General features: G+C 43.8%; 1 protein-coding gene across 15 annotated transcripts in view; it reads left to right on the top strand.

Annotated features, from left to right (window-relative positions):
- Nucleotides 1–15,853, top strand: part of ANKRD6 (ankyrin repeat domain 6) — a 183,292-nt gene that overhangs the window by 109,353 nt on the left and 58,086 nt on the right. For 9 of the 15 annotated variants that reach the window (XM_027601238.1, XM_027601244.1, XM_027601236.1 and 6 more), the window contains exon 1: nt 5,488–5,530. Coding sequence is in view for 6 of the 15 variants with exons in the window: in XM_027601239.1 (XP_027457040.1) it covers nt 5,411–5,530 (120 nt within the window). In the remaining 9 variants the exon portion in view is untranslated. Of the gene's footprint in view, nt 1–1,704; nt 1,901–5,262; nt 5,531–15,853 lie in introns of those variants that run through there. The other 6 variants (XM_027601239.1, XM_027601240.1, XM_027601232.1 and 3 more) reach the window with 2 other exon arrangements.

The raw sequence follows: 15,853 nt of genomic DNA, 5'->3' as shown, positions 1-15,853 counted from the left end.
GCTTTTCTTGATGGTAGAGTATGTCACAGGTTTCCAGATGTCACTCAGCCTTTGCTGCAAAAGCCTCTGTATGTCTCCTGCTGAGGGGATTATTTCAACGATTCAGTAACTGTCAGATTCAGAAGTACTGTACTTCACGTGGCTCCAGAAATAAGCATATGTGTTTCTTTGCAATAGTGAGGTGTGTAAAATGAGTCATGGGCTTGCTCAAAAGGGTGTTCTGCCGCTGTTGTCCCTGTCTTTGGCAGATAGCATCTGGGGACCCCAGGCTCTGTGAACAGCTAGGGTTGTACTGTCCTCATTGATAATATTCTGTGGGGTACTAGTCTCAGAAAAAGGAAATGTCCCAGAAGTTTTGAGAAAAGTAACCACTCCTTTCTTTATACTTGTCACATTAGGTTTACATTTCCCATTTGGCACCTGGCCTTTGGGGCTTCATTAAGACCTATCAGGGTCAGTTTCTTTAAGGTAGGGAGAGAGTCACATTGCTCCCTGTTCTAACCTCACTTGGGAGTCCATGATGGCAGTGTCCCAGCAGTGATCACTTTTGGATAAACCAGTACGATTGTTATGTATTAAAAATAAGCTTTTCGGGGCGCCTGGGTGGCTCAGTCGTTAAGCGTCTGCCTTCAGCTCAGGTCATGGTCCCAGGGTCCTGGGATCGAGCCCCACATCGGGCTCCCTGCTCAGTGGGAAACCTGCTTCTCCCTCTCCCACTCCCCCTACTTGTGTTCCCTCTCTCACTGTGTCTCTCTCTGTCAAATAAATAAAATCTTTAAAAAAGAAAAAAAAAAAAAAAGCTTATCATTCTACCGGCACTTTGTCTGCCCAGTGGAATTCAGTCTCTCTGTAATGCACTGCCCTGAGTCTGGCTATTCTCCCCTTGGTATAAGCCAGATAATGGCCAAAGCAGAATCCCAGCCTCTTGCCCATAAGAGCTGCTACCCTCAAGGAAATGGGGGCAAGGCCTTGAGCAGGGAGGGTGCTTGGAGGGTTTGCATTGAAAGTAATGTTCCCATCTTCAGGGCCAACAATTCTGGCTTTCAAAATAAGGAAAAAGTGGTAATATGGCTCAAGTCAAAATGAAAACCCTCTTCCTTTCTATGACTGCTCTAGTTGGGGAGTTAGTTTTCTGTTGCTTCAACAAGTGGTCTGGAGGACATCCCTGTGATGGTTAGGGCCATTGACAGCACTTGATCAAAACTTGACAGCTTTTCTCCCTATCTCCTCCCTTCCCCCGCCCCACTGAGACTCTGTTTAGAGGAGCGTTTGTGAGACAAACTCTGGGCTTACAAACATTGAAACAGCTGCTCTCCCAGCCCCTTGACTGCTGTACTGCTGCAGTCACAGTGCTGGAACTCTCTGCCGAGGAGGGTGCAATGTCTGGATCTCTGCTGTTCCCTGTTAACATAAAGGCAGTTCATTACAGGTTTTGACCCTACCTGCATTCTCCCTCCCTTACAACATGCACATTCATCTCTTCTCCTGGTATTACTGCTGCCAGAATGCAAACTTCGTCTCTCTGTCATCTGAGCAACATTCAAAAGCATTCCGCCCATTTGTGAATTATTCCCTGACTCTTGATAGGGCAGCGTTACAGGTCCTCTGCCGGCAGAAGGGAGCAGTTCGACAAGACCTGAAGACCCAAGACTTTCAGAAGCTGTGACGAGCAGACTAGGAAGCCACAAGACATTGTGAGCTGAGTGGATGTCTTAATAAGCTTTTAGATGTGATTTGGCCAGAGTTGGCAGAGGAAGCTCAAGGGAAACAGGCGAGTAAATCGTTGCAGACCCACTGGGCGTGACAACCCTAGGAAGCTAATGATCTCTCCAGGAAAGAATTGACAGCAATTATCCAGCAACAGAATACCATGTAGAATGGGGAGGACAGACCCCCGGATGTGAGTACAGTCTCTCTTCACTACAGGGTTTTGAGCAGTAGGAGCAAAGCGAGTTATTGTAACTGATGGTGCTCCCTAACCACTGGTTCTGGGTGCCTGTGGACTGTCTCTGGGTGGGCTGTGCATAATGTCCTGGCTGGGACTTTTGTTTGCCAGGTCTCTTCTAGAATATTTTGTCTGTCAGGAAACTGAATGTAGTGGTTTGGGGATATTGGTACCAGGAGACTTTGTTGTAAATCCTCAAGAAAACAGCAAGAGCAAACCTCATAGACCTTTTGCTATAAAAAGAAAACAGATTGCATCACAGACCAAGCAGCTGTGTGGCCCTCTGGCATTCGTGATGAGAGAAAAAAAAGCATTGGCAAATTGGAATGCAGTGAAAATGGGGCAGTGGGCTAGGAGAAAGGAGGGAAATCTTTCTTAGGAAGCTAAATACTTTCTGGATTCAGGAAGCTCATTGAATATTTATGATCGTGGATTTATTTCATTTCTGCTTAAAAACTGGCAGCATGTTTGCATTTAATGTTTTTCTCTGGAGCCCTGTGAAAGTGAGCATTGTGACAAAGAGGGATGTGATTGATAGATGTGGGGCAGAAGAAATTCCTCACCGCCAGCCGTGGGAAGTGTCTTGAATGATAGCTGATCTCTTTGGAAGAGGAGGCTCAGATTTAATGAGGGAATGGGGCTGCTACAGCCTGGGGACCCAACAGGTTGGCCGTGGAGTTTAACTCATTGATTGCAGACTGGTTGCCACCTCTTTATTCGCCTTCCTCCCCCACTTCTTGTTGGGGGACCTCTATCCCCCTTATTCCTCTCCCTCAGCCCGACTCTGCCTGGCCCGATTTGTTAGTTCAGAGGTGTCAGACAAGAAGCTGAGTATCCCCTTATTCCAAAAGGATGGAGGTGTAGAAAGGAAGCCAAAAAGAAGACTCAGCCACTTTGATCTCTTCCCACCACCCTGTGTGTAAATGCAACTGTAGGTGAATGCTGGAGGTCCTACCAGCAAGCCTATTACTGGATTTAAATTGAGAATGAACTTGAGATGCCCAAGCACAAAGGGATGATGCTAGCTGCAGACTGGTAACTGGAACCTTGGATTCTGTTCCTGATTTTACAGGCAGTTTTCTGTGCAATTCTAGTTGGGGGAAGTATCCAAAATCCTATAAGCAATATGTCCTGGAGCTGCCCTGTGCCTCTGGCAGGCTGTGCATTGGCCATGGTGGAGGGGGTTGGGTGGAGTGGGGTGGGGAGTGGGGAGCATTTCATTCTTAAGTAGCTGTAACTGAAAAGCAAAAAAAAAATTAAAAATAATTTTTAAAAATTCTGTTTGGCTAACATTTCTCAACTGTAGTGTTTTTCTATCTTAAAAAAAAAGGAATAGTAATGTGTGCTGGATTTACAAAGGGCTGTTTACCAAAGGTAATTATGTAAACAAGGCTATCTCAGAAGACTGCAACCATGGCAATAGGTGTCTAGGAGCTGGATTTATTGTCTGGGACAGGAGGGGAGTGGCTGTCCATGTACTGTGGGCTTGCTGACCCACACATCTGTTGCTGGGGAGACTGGACAGCACTGCTGGTCTGCAGCTCGTGACCTCGCTGATGGGCTGCACTGAGTTTGCAGCAAGGACATCTCTGTCTATCCCCAGGAGCTAAGCTCTGAAGTAAAATGAGTGAAATTTTAGTCACGATAACAGTATCTGTATGAACTGGGCCATTGTAGTTGAGACATTCAGATGCCCATTGCAAGAAAAGTTTGGGTACAGGAAGGTGGCCATTGAGTGCGCAAAGATAACAAATGAGTAAATGGAAGAATGTGATTGTGGAGGGAGAGCATTTAGGAAGCCACAGCTAATATTGTATTTTCCTGCCTTTTGGGGCTGGAATGCTTTTGCAGTATTGGGGCAAACAGAACAGAAGCTCAGTATTATTGGTTTGAAGGTACCACAGATCATCTGAATAGAGAGACAATGTATCCAATGTTTACAAAAACAAACCACTCTAAACAGTGGAACGGTCTGGGAAACATAAAGCCCAAACTAGTTTCTCACTGGGACCCTGGGAATCTCCAGTAGCATTTCCAGCTCTGTTTCTCTGCTTTGAATCTCAACATTACCCTTTCACTGGCTCATTCATTCAACCAGGGTTTCCAGTGCATCCCAGGGCCTCTGACCGTGTTAGCCACGAACAGAGGAGTCCTCTGCTTTGGAGCATCCCTTCTCCAGGTTTGTTGTGCTTTCAGTGAGCAGAGCAGGGTGGATTGGTTTGGTTGTTTTTTTTTTTTTTTAAGATTTATTTATTTGAGGGGTGAGGGACAGAGGGAGAGAAGGGAGAGAGAACCTCAAGCAGACTGAGCCCAGTCGATCCCAGGACCCTGAGATCTTGACCTAAGCCGAAATCAAGAGTCAGTTTGGGCCACCCAGGTGCCCTGAATCCTTTACTTTTGACATAATTACCAGTGGCTTTGGTTTGCTCTAATGGTGGCCCAGGGCTGCTGATAGGAGTCAGTCTTTAAAATTCTGTCCATTTGCCATTTGGTGGAAAGAAGAGGTTAAGTTTACTGCTAGCTACTACCTCCAGACCACTGCTCTGAGTGGGGCTTCACATCCTAGAGCTGGTTTTAGTAGGCCTTTTATTTCCCATTAGGCACAGAAGCAACAGAAGCAGCCCCTCCCGGTGCAGTTGGCAGCGTGCACTGTCAGTGGTTCTAGCATCCTTGTTGTTCCCAAAGGGGTTGTTCCGACAATAATTGGAACTGGGAGATGGCCCGGGCCTGTGCCCAGCTCTCCATCTGTCCCAGAACTCAGGAAACTGCGCTGTTTACAGTGAGGCAAGGATGAAGCAAAGGAACTGCAGTAAATGCTGGGACAAAATCCCAAGGATCTAACCCACTCCTCAGGGTCTCCGTGGGGTGTGATCCACAGGCACCTTCACCTGCCAGCAGAAGCAGCGTGTTAGCTGTGGTGGACCCACAGAACATGGTCTAGAGGCCCTTTGAGATCATACATGGTATAGTTACCTGCCAAAGACAGGCCTGGAACCCCCGTGATGTGGATGGGATTATAGCAGGTCTCTGCTACCTAGGATGGAAGTGCAGAGCAGACCTCACGGTTTTGGTTATAATCCTCTGGAGAATGTCCCTGAAGCGGGAGGAAGGGAGGGAGATTGGCACATTCTGCTGCCTTCTGTTTCCCAGTTCAGGGGCTTTGGTGTGCAGAGTGTGCTTCGTGCTTGTCCTGTCTTTACCCAGCTTCTGTCCCCTGCCATGAGCCCTCAGCAGATGCCCTGAGATCAGAGAGAAGACGTGTGGCCCATCCTGTGTGCTGAGTGGTGCTGATGGCAACTTTGTTTTGTAATCCCTAGGTCCTGAAGATGGCATAGTAATAACAGAAGCACCTTCTAAGGATCGGGAGCATCTTGACCCGTGGGAGCCTGCCCGGGCCAGTGGCACCGTGTTGAGCTGAAGGAACTTGTCTACTGCGTTCCTGAAAACCTCTTTCTCTCCTAATTCATGAGCCAGCAGGATGCGGTCGCTACACTTTCAGAACGCCTTCTCATAGCTGCGTACAAAGGCCAAGCAGAGAATGTGGTTCAGCTCATCAACAAGGGCGCCAAGGTAGCAGTTACCAAGGTAACAAGAAGGAAAAAAAAAAAAACACTTTAGCCATTCCCTGAGAAAAAGCTTACCTCTTAATAACCATTGTCTGTACAACTGTTGTGTTTGGTTTGAAACTTTCATAGAACTGGCTTCTTCTTTTTTCCAGTGATGACAGTTGGGGAGAGGGAAGGGGGATTAAAATGCTTTCAGTGCTATCTTTCAAATGGAGTGACTTGTAATTAGCATTTGACAGTCTTTAAAATCACAGTGTGGCTTTTTCTCACCTACTTCTTTAGCTAGATGGATAAGTTTGTACCCCAACTTCTCCAGAGAGAAGTTGGGGTACAAAAAATTATTGGGAAGAATGTTTGTACAATAATTACATTAGACCAACCTGTGGACAGGGCAGCCCATCTGCTGTGCAGAGCCTCACTGGTCCCCTCTGTACAGTGACAGGCTTGGACCAGACGGCGGCCACCATCTCTTTGGGCTTTCATTTCATATGGGTCAGTAAAAATGTATGGTAAGCTTTGGAGAACATTGCTTACCGCCCACCAACAGATAATACCATGGGAGACGAGAGAACATACTGGCCAATGGGCAGTTTTGTAGCAAAACGGAGGAAAGTCAGGCTACAGAGTTAGGTGACAAGTTAAAATACAAAGAGGAGATAATGCTGATGGAAAATACTTATTGAGCACTTAGTATTGCTCTCAGGACTTTACAGTCCTCTAGACGAGGTTCTTTTTTTCATCCCCACTGTAGAGATGAGGAAACTGAGGCACAGAATGATATAAGTAACTTGCTCAGGGTCCTTCAGCTGTTGAGTGGCAGAATTGCTACTTGTACTTGCAGAGTCTGGCTCCAAAGCCCACCCTCCAGGCCACCCCAGATAGAGCTGTGGTAAGAAGCAAAGTTTAGTTTTCAAATGGTAATGTCTGACCACCAGTGGCAAAGATTGGCCACATTTTCAGTTACTCATATGCAGTCTCTGTATTTCGTGATTCTGAGGTGTGCTTTTTTGGCATCACCAAGCAAGCAGTTTAACAGTTTAAGGTCTCAGTCCCACAAGAGTGCCTCCCTGCACCCCCCCTGCCCCCACACAGATGCAATTACCAAACACAGGTTATCACCTGTGCTTCTAACCAACTGGTTATAAATCAAAGGTTCCCACAACTCCCTCCTTGGGTTCGATTAATTTGCTAGAGGCAGTCACAGAACTCAGGAAGACATTTTGCTTACTAGATTACCAGTTCATTATGAAAGGATATGATATAACTGAGGATCAGCCAGATAGAAGAGAGACATTAGGGCAAGATATGAAGAAAGGGGCACAGAGCTTCCAGGCTTTCTGAGTGCGCCACCCTCCCAGCACCTCCATGTCTTTACCAACCCAGAAGTTTTCTGAATTCTCTTGGGTTTTTATGGAGGCTTCATTGGTAATTACTGATTGACATTCAACTTCCAGCCTCACCCCCCCTTCCCTGGAGGCCAGGGGTTAGGACAGAAAATTTAACTCTCTAATCAAGGTTGGTTCCCCTGGCAACCAGCCCCCATCCTTAGGGGCTTTCCAAAAGTTACCTCATTAATAAAAACTCAGGTGGTTGAAAGGGACTTACTATGAAGAGCACACTTCTTTCACTTTTTTGGATCTGGAGCTATTTCAGGAACTGAGGACAAAAGACCAACTACTGTAACAAAAGATGCTCCCATTGCTCTTATCACTTAGGAAATTCCAAGGATTTGAGGAGCCGTGAGCCAGGAATGGATATTTATTTATATATAATAAATATATAATAAATTAAATATATAAATAAATATATATTTATTATAAAGACATTCCAGGCTCATGGATTAGAAGAAAAAATATTGTTAAAATGTCTGTACTATCCGAAGCAATGTACACATTCAATACAATCCTTATTAATATACCAACAGCATTTTTCACAGAACCAGAACAAACAATCCTAAAATTTGTATGGAACCACAAAAGATCCCAAATAGCTAAAGCAATCTTGAAAAAGAAAAACAAAGCTGGAGGCAATCAGAATTCTGGGCTTCAAGTTATATATTACAAAGCTGCAGTAATCAAAAAAGTATGGTACTGGCACAAAAATAGACACATGGGGTGCCTCGGTGGCTTAGTCAGTTAAGCATCAGACTCTTGGTTTTAGCTCAGGTCATGATCTCAGGGTCATAAGATCGAGCCCTGCATCAGGCTCCACGCTCAGCAGGGAGTCTACTTGAGATTTGCTCTCTTCCTCGCCCTCTGCTTCTCCCCATCCCCACCCCCCCAAATAAATAAATAAGTCCTTAAGAAAATGGACATATAGATCAATGGACCAGAAAAGAAATCCAGAAATAAACCCACAATTATATGGTCAATTAATCTTCGACAAAGGAGGCAAGAATGTACAATGGGAAAAAGACTCTTCAACAAATGGTGCTGGGAAAACTGGACAGCAACATGCAAAAGAGTGAAACTGGACCACTTACACCATACACAAAAATAAATTCAAAATGGGCGCCTGGGTGGCTCAGTCGTTAAACGTCTGCCTTCCGCTCAGGTTATGATCCCAGGGTCCTGGGATCGAGTCCCGCATCGGGTTCCCTACTCGGCGGGAGGCCTGCTTCTCCCTCTCCCACTCCCCCTGCTGGTGTTCTTGCTCTCGCTGTGTTTCTCTCTGTCAAATAAATAAATAAAATCTTAAAAAAAAGAAATAAATTCAAAATGGATTAAAGACCTAAATGTGAGACCTGAAACCATAAAAATCCTAAAAGAGCACAGGCAGTAACTTCCTTGATATTAGGCTTAGCAACTTCTTTCTAGCTATGTCTCCTGAGGCAAGGAAAACAAAAGCAAAAATAAACTATTGGGACTACATCAAAATAAAAAAGCTTTTGCACAGCAAAGGAAACAATCAACAGAACTAAAAGACAACCAACTGAATGGGAGAAGATATTTGCAAATGACATATTCAATAAAAGTTTAGTATCCAAATATATAAACAACTTATAAAACTCAACACCCCAAAAACAAACAATCTAATTTAAAAATGGTCAGAAAACTTGAACAGATATTTCTCTGAAGAAGACATGCAGTTGGCCAACAAACACATGAAAAGATGCTCATCATCACTTATCATCAGGGAAATGCAAATCAAAACCACAATGTGATAGCACCTCACATCTATCAGAATGGCTAAAATCAACAACACAAGAAACAATAAGTGTTGGTGAGGTTGCGGAGAAAAAGGAACCCTCTTGCACTGTTGGTGGGAATGCAAACTGGTGTAGCCACTGTGGAAGACAGTATGGGGATTCCTCGAAAAGTTAAAGATAGGACTACCTTATGATCCAGGAATTGCACTATTGGGTATTTACCCAAAGAATACAAAAAACACTAATTCAAAGTGTTTCATGCACCCCTAATGTTTATAGCAGCATTATTTACAGTAGCAAGATATGGAAGCAGCCCAAGTGTCCATGGATAGATGAATAGATACAGAAGATGTACACACATATAGATAACAGAATATTATTCGGCCATATAACAGAAGATTACATATATATGTGTGTGTAGATGGATAGATAGATTACCAGGGGTGGGTGAGTGGGGGAAAGGGTAAAATAGGTGATGGGAATTAAGGAGTCCACTTGTCAGGTGAGGTATGGAAATGCTGAATCACTATATCACACACCTGAAACTAATATAACACTGCATGTTAACTAATAATTAAAATAAAAACTTAAAAAAACAGTAGGTTTTACTTTAATTTTTATGTTGTACCTACACATAGATTAAAGTGTCAAATATTTTTACTATGTTTCTCTTCCATTTCTGAGTCTTCATAGCCAACTACATTCAAGTCTTTTGGGTATTTTAGTGTTTACATTCATGAATGATATGCTGATACTGCTCAATCTTGCTTTTTCCATTTTAGGCATTATCTGTTGATGTAACAATATAAAAACGGATGATCTAAGATTTAACTTTCTTTTCCCTGCTCTCACATGTGCATGTCTACCTTCTCCAATATAGCTGTGTCATTACTTAGGTGACATCAGCATTCGGTCTTTACATTAAGTTAACCAGTTTATTTATTTACTTATTTTAAAGATTTATTATTTATTTGAGAGAGAGGGGGAGAGAGAGAGAGAGAGAGAGAGCAGGGTGAGGGTCAGAGGAAGAGAGAGAGGGGGAGAGAATCTCAAGCAGACTCCCTGGTGATCACAGAGCCTGAGGTGGGGCTGGATCCCATGGCCCTGAGATCATGACCTGAGCTGAAATCAAGAATCAGACGTTCATGGGCACCTGAGTGGCTCAGTCGGTTAAGTGTCTGCCTTCAGCTCGTGTCATGATCCCAAGGTCCTGCTCTGCGGGGAGCCTGCTTCTCCCTCTTCCTCTGCCTGCTGCTCCCCCAGCTTGTGCTCTCTCGCTCTCTCTGTCAAATAAATAAATAAAATCTTAAAAAAAAAAAATCAGATGTTCAACTGACTAAGCCACCCAGGCGCCGCTTAACTAGTTTATTTATAGCTGAACCATGTAGAGTGTACTATCATTATGTTTCCTTTTTCTTTGTAATAATTCCTTTACTCTGATGTTAATAATTGTCCTGTATTTGTTTCCTTAGTTTTGTATGTGCATATCACAAATTATCCTAAAACTCAGTTGCTGATCTGCTCTCTGGATGTTCAGATGTGTTAGGTAGTCTTTCCACTGAGTCTCTTTGAAGAGATGTTCTCTGGAGCCCCCTCCCCTATTTCAGTCTGGACTGGTGGCCCTTCGGGCCTTCTGACAAATGTCACTCTTCATATTATCCTAGGGATTTCGCTTACCACTTTCATATATGTTGACCTCCTAGTGTCTTTTTCTTTCTTGGTTTACTCCCTTGGTTTGATGTGATAAACCCTCTAGTACAGCACTTTTTAACGGAACTTTCTGTGATGGTGAAATGTTCTATATCTGTGCTGTCTAAAAGGGTAACGACACATGGTTATTGAGTGCCTAGAATGTTGCTAGTGTGGCTGAATTTCAAATTTAATTTTAACTAAAGTTAAAATGCCACATGTGGCTGTTGGCTAGTGTATTGAATAGCACAGCTGTGATATCTTCCTGAGAATGAGTGGATGGGAGAGGTTGATCAACTTTAGACATAATCTATTGCCCCTTTCTCTTCCATACTCTCTCAATCTAGTTATATCACAATCTTGAGCAGATTCATAATTACTGTGATTATGTAATTGCTGTTCATTGGTGAGCCAAGAGTTGTAGTATAATTAATTACATTTCCATTTTTATGTAACTTGCTATTTTTCCTGGACTTGATAATTGCCTTGATTTTTTATTTGTTTAGTTTTATTTAAACTTATAATTAAGAGTTCCCTCTACCGTCCAACAATTCTGTAAAGCAATTCTTAGTACAATTTTCCTTATTGCTTAGTACAAATTTCCTATATGATTAATCCTATCATGTGTTTGTCAGTTTTATTCTTTTCCTTGAGATACCCTTTCTGGACCCATCCATCTTTCCATTCCGGTTTGATCTGTGTTGCTCTCTAGTTCTGCTTGGACAGAGTCATCCTGAAAATTCCTTTCACCTCTCCCCTGTGCTAGATCCCATTTGCTGGAACCCATATCACCCTTACTTTGGTGGTGCATGTGACTGGTAACTTCTAAAGAAAGGGAACAGGAAGATAAATGTTTTGAGAGTCTGCATGTCTGAAAAAATATCTTTAGTCTAACCTCTCACTTAAATGACAACTTGGTATCAAACCTGAGAATTATTTTGCCTCAGAACTTTGAAGGCAATATTTTATTGTCTTGAGCTTACAGTGTTGCTGTTGGGAAACTCAGTTTATAGATTCTTCCCTGCAAGACCTCTTGAAAGGCATTATGTACACACTCTGCCCCTATAAGGCCTGCTAATTCAGAACCTGGCTCAGGCATTGCCTCTCGGAGAAGTATCCTGCATGGAACTCTCTCTTCTCTCAACTGGTGAAATGCTGCCCATTCTCTCTGTTTCTCTAATAATTGGATACTGCTGGTACTCAGCTCTTCCCACCAGACTATCACTCTGACTTGGGTCTGAGTTTATCTCCCACATCTCTCTGTGCTTGGCACAGAAGAAGAGCAATGGATTTGAAATCCAAAGACCTTGGTACAGGTACCTGCTCCACTGCTGATTAACTACTTGTCAATGTGGCCAGGGTTTCTTGACTTCCACATTATTGACATTTTGGGCCACACAGTTCTTTTTGTGAGAGTTGGTCCTATGCATGGTAGAATGTTTAGCAGCATTTCTGGTGTCTACCCATTAGATGCCAGTAGTACCCCCCTTCTCCCTAGTTGTGACAATGAAAAATGTCTCCAGAAATTGCTAAATGTCTCCTGGGGGGCAGAATCACCACTGGCTGAGAGTCAGTGATGTAGGCAAATTTCTTCACTTCATGAGTTTCAAATTCTTCACCAAACTTTTTTTTTAAAGACCTTATTTTTTTTTTAAGTTTTGTTTGTTTTAGAGAGAAAGAGAGAGAGGGCATGGGCAGGAGGGAGGGGCAGAGGGAGAGGGAGAGAGAAACTTAAACAGACTCTGCATGACCCAGGCACCCCTTAAGATTTTATTTTTAAATAATCTCTACACCCAAATGGGACACAAACTTCAACCCCAAGATCAAGAGTCACATGCTCTACCAGCTGAGCCAGCCAGGTGCCCCAAATTGCTCCCCAAACTTAAAGGGTTTCCATGAGGACTAAGTGTGAGAACATGAGTTGCCACAGTTACAAAATCTAAGTGGGCACAACATATGAGTGCCGAGCACAGGATTCATACAATAAGGCTCATGTACACTGAGTGAGGGGAATAGTGTTGTTGAGGGTAAACTGCTTGCACTTAGATAGTGCTTAGGAGGTGCCAGCTACTCTTGTAAGAGCTATTCGGTGATTGAATGTTTCAAACCTCACTACAACTTCATTATCCTCATTACACAGATGAGGAAACTGAGGTAAGACAAGATTAGGTAATTAACCAATCCAAAGTTTCATTTAGAAAGTGTTAGAACTGGGATTCAAACCCTGGCCATCTGGTTCAGAGTCTTTGCTCTGAGCCAGCATGTTTCAACTGTGTGGTTTATAACTTTGGATTGTGAATTTCGTATGCGCTACTTCTTGTTAGAATATTTTCCTTGGCATCTTGCACATGGTACATATAATCTGCAAAATGTTTTCCTGCCTGGGACCACAGGTATTTTAACAAAGCAGTATCCTAATAATGGTATTGCACATGGATGTAACATTTTACACTTTGCAAATTATTTTCGCATTCGTGTTGCTCAGCCCCAGAACCCTGTGACATACACATATACAGATTTTTCTTTTAGAGTTGTGAGGAAATGGGAGGTCCCCAAAGGGGAGTGACTGGTACAAGCTAGAAAATGCCAGAGCTGAGACCAGAACCAGGATCTCCTGGCTCCTATGCAAATGTCTGCTTTGTTACACCAGGGCTTTGACAAGGGCAGTGTCTTCTCTTCTCATGGAGATTTTACTTGGTAGCTAATAGTGTGTGGTTGTAATACCTTATTCACCAAGTAGGGGCGGAGTTATGCACAGGACAAGTCCTCAGAGTTAATGGGGTTGGGAGTTGGGAATTGGGTAGAAACTACATGTAAAAATTTATAATTCATGTTTTAAGAGGCTCACTAAGAACTCTGATTAGCCATTTGCACAATTTTCATATTTAGACCAATTATTTTTCATGTTGTATTGAACAACACATTTTCAGTTAGAAACAGGTAACTTGACAAGGACAGTGGGTATCCTGAGTCAGACACATCCCTGGAGTAAATTGGCTGTTAGAGTTGGAAGCTCAGGATCTCCCAGTAATTTGGCTCCTGACCCCCTTACTTCTGTGCCACTGTTCTCACCAAAGTCACCTGTTATCTCACCCATCCAGCAAGTATTAATGGAGCGCCTGCTTTACACCAGTGAGCAAGACAGGGAGAAAAAGTCTGTTTCTCTTGGGGAGCCCAGCTAGAATTCGCATGTTGCCCGCCCTCCCCTCCATGCAGCTCCCCTGGCTCCCTGATGCTCTGCCTCCTGGTTTTCTTCTCTGATGCTGCCTCCTCCATCTCCTTTTGCTGTTTCTGCCTCCAAAGCTGTCTTTCCTTGGGGCTCTCAGCCCTCTTCTGCTCTCACTCTGCACACCCACCTTGACTTACCAGCTCTGGCCGGGCACCCGTTCACCTCTGTCTCCTGATGCACCTGTTGAGATGCCCTCATGGGCATCTTTGTCTGAATGATGCATGGGTGTTTCACAGCTACTTCAGATCTGAATACACAGCACTGACCCTGTGCCCCTCCCAAAACCCTGTCCTCTTTCCATGGTCTCTTTGTTGATGGATGGCACCCATTTGCTCAGTCCTCAAGCAGAAGTCCAAGCCACCCTCCTTCTTTGGACTTCTTCACATCCCTCCCCTTATACAAGTTTCCGGTGGCCCAGCACCGCCCCTTCTGCTTCCTAATTTTCTCTCTCCTCTGTGCCTTTCTAGTTGCCCCACTGATGGATTGTGCCTGAGATATTTGTTACTAAAACAGAAAGCAGGATTTTTTTCTTTACAAGAAAGCCTTGGTTTTATGTGAACGTATTCTCTCCATAGTTAAATCACATTTTAGGTAAAAATCTTTCCATACCACTTAATTTTATTTCAATACCAGTAGGTATTTTGCTGTCTGAATAAACCCTCTGTACCTCATTGCCAAGCACTGACCATGTAGCAAGAGTGGTGAGCCTCTAGCAATCCACAGGCAGAGGGTCTTTCTACAGAGCTTTTAGGAAGCTGGTCCTTGGGATGTTTCACTGCAGCTTTTGTTTCCTCCAAAGCAACCAGACAAAGGTTATTTGATGTAACTTTATTTAAGAAGAAAAATGGCTTTATTTGTAAAATTAATGTTTACCAGATACCCACTCGATACCTACCACTACCTCTGAGGAATGACATAGGGATTTAGACAATTAAGAAGTACAGATCATGGCCTCAAGAAGTTTGTTCAGAGAGGGAGCCCCCAGGGTTTACCACAGAGTGAGCAGGCAGAAAACTCAGGAGGAGGCCACATGGGGGTGCTTTGTGGAGGTAGGGGAAGAGGGTCTGGAAGCAAGGAAAAAAGAGAACTAAAGGTCATATATAAATGTATATGTATATGTAATGTACATGTAAATGTATATGTAAATTTGCATATTTGCATATATTTATGCACAAAGAAATTGGGAGAGTTAGAACTTATATTGACCAGTTATATCCATTGGTAAATGAAGAAGCCAGGTAGCAGGTGATGTGTACCGTATGATGTCATTCGGTTAAAAAACAAATCCACTTCTCTATGCAAACGTGCTTGTATTTGCTTGAGCAGGGAAAAACGCGTGGAACACGGGAGACTGCTAAAGTTGGTTACTTGGTGTGGAAGATGATTAGCTTTGTTTTATAGATTTTTCCATTGTATCATTCCTTTTTTATTCTTTTTAACGTGGGGCATGAACCCACAACCCTGAGATCAAGACCCGAGCTGAGATCAAGAGTTGGATGCTTAACCGACTGAGCCACCCAGGCGCCCCTTGTTCCACTTATTAAAATAAGCATATGTTACCTTAGTGATTTGTCAAACATAAAATCAAGTTGATTGAAGTTGTGTTCGAGTGCCCGCTGAAGCACTGGACCAGTGCTCTGCATATACTATCTCAGTGAAATTGTCCCAGCAGCTCTGAGAAGCCTGTGCTGTTGTCTCTGTCATGCTAGTAAGGAAAGGACTTGCTGAACATGAAGTAACAGGGTCAAGGCCAGGTAAGCATGGGAAGCAGACCCGGGAGGGAACCAGCCCTGTGAGGCTCCGAGGCCAATACCTAGGACAGGGCTTGCCCCTTTCTCCAGCACCTACACTGTCCCTGCTCCTTCCAGCATGAGTCCCAGCCATTAATTCCTGGTTCCTCCTCCCCATCGGTGCACACAGAGAACAAGGCCGTCCTGTGGAAGGGTTTAGGCCAAAGGGGCTTTTCCACCACCAACTCTCTCCCCCATCCCTCTCCCCATGCCACATGCACACCATTCCGAGAGTTTTGTAGCAACTTTGAGATTCCCTACCAAGGCTGTGTAGTGTAGAGGGTGCACGCGTGGATGTGGGAACCCGACTGCCTCGGGTTCAGATGCCAGTGCATCTGCCACTCTGTGGTCTTGGGGAGGTTACTTCATCTCTGTGCTTCATATTGTTGCCTCTGAAATGAGTAATAAGTAATAGTAGCTACCTCATTAGGTTGTTTAAGCAACTAAATCAATATATGCAAAGTACTTAGAACTGTGTGCTTGGTG

The sequence above is a fragment of the Zalophus californianus genome, chromosome 7 (assembly GCF_009762305.2).
Source record: "Zalophus californianus isolate mZalCal1 chromosome 7, mZalCal1.pri.v2, whole genome shotgun sequence".
Lineage (NCBI taxonomy): Eukaryota > Metazoa > Chordata > Mammalia > Carnivora > Otariidae > Zalophus > Zalophus californianus.
The sequence above is the reverse complement of the archived record's forward strand: the minus strand, read 5'-3'. Positions and strand labels throughout refer to the sequence as shown.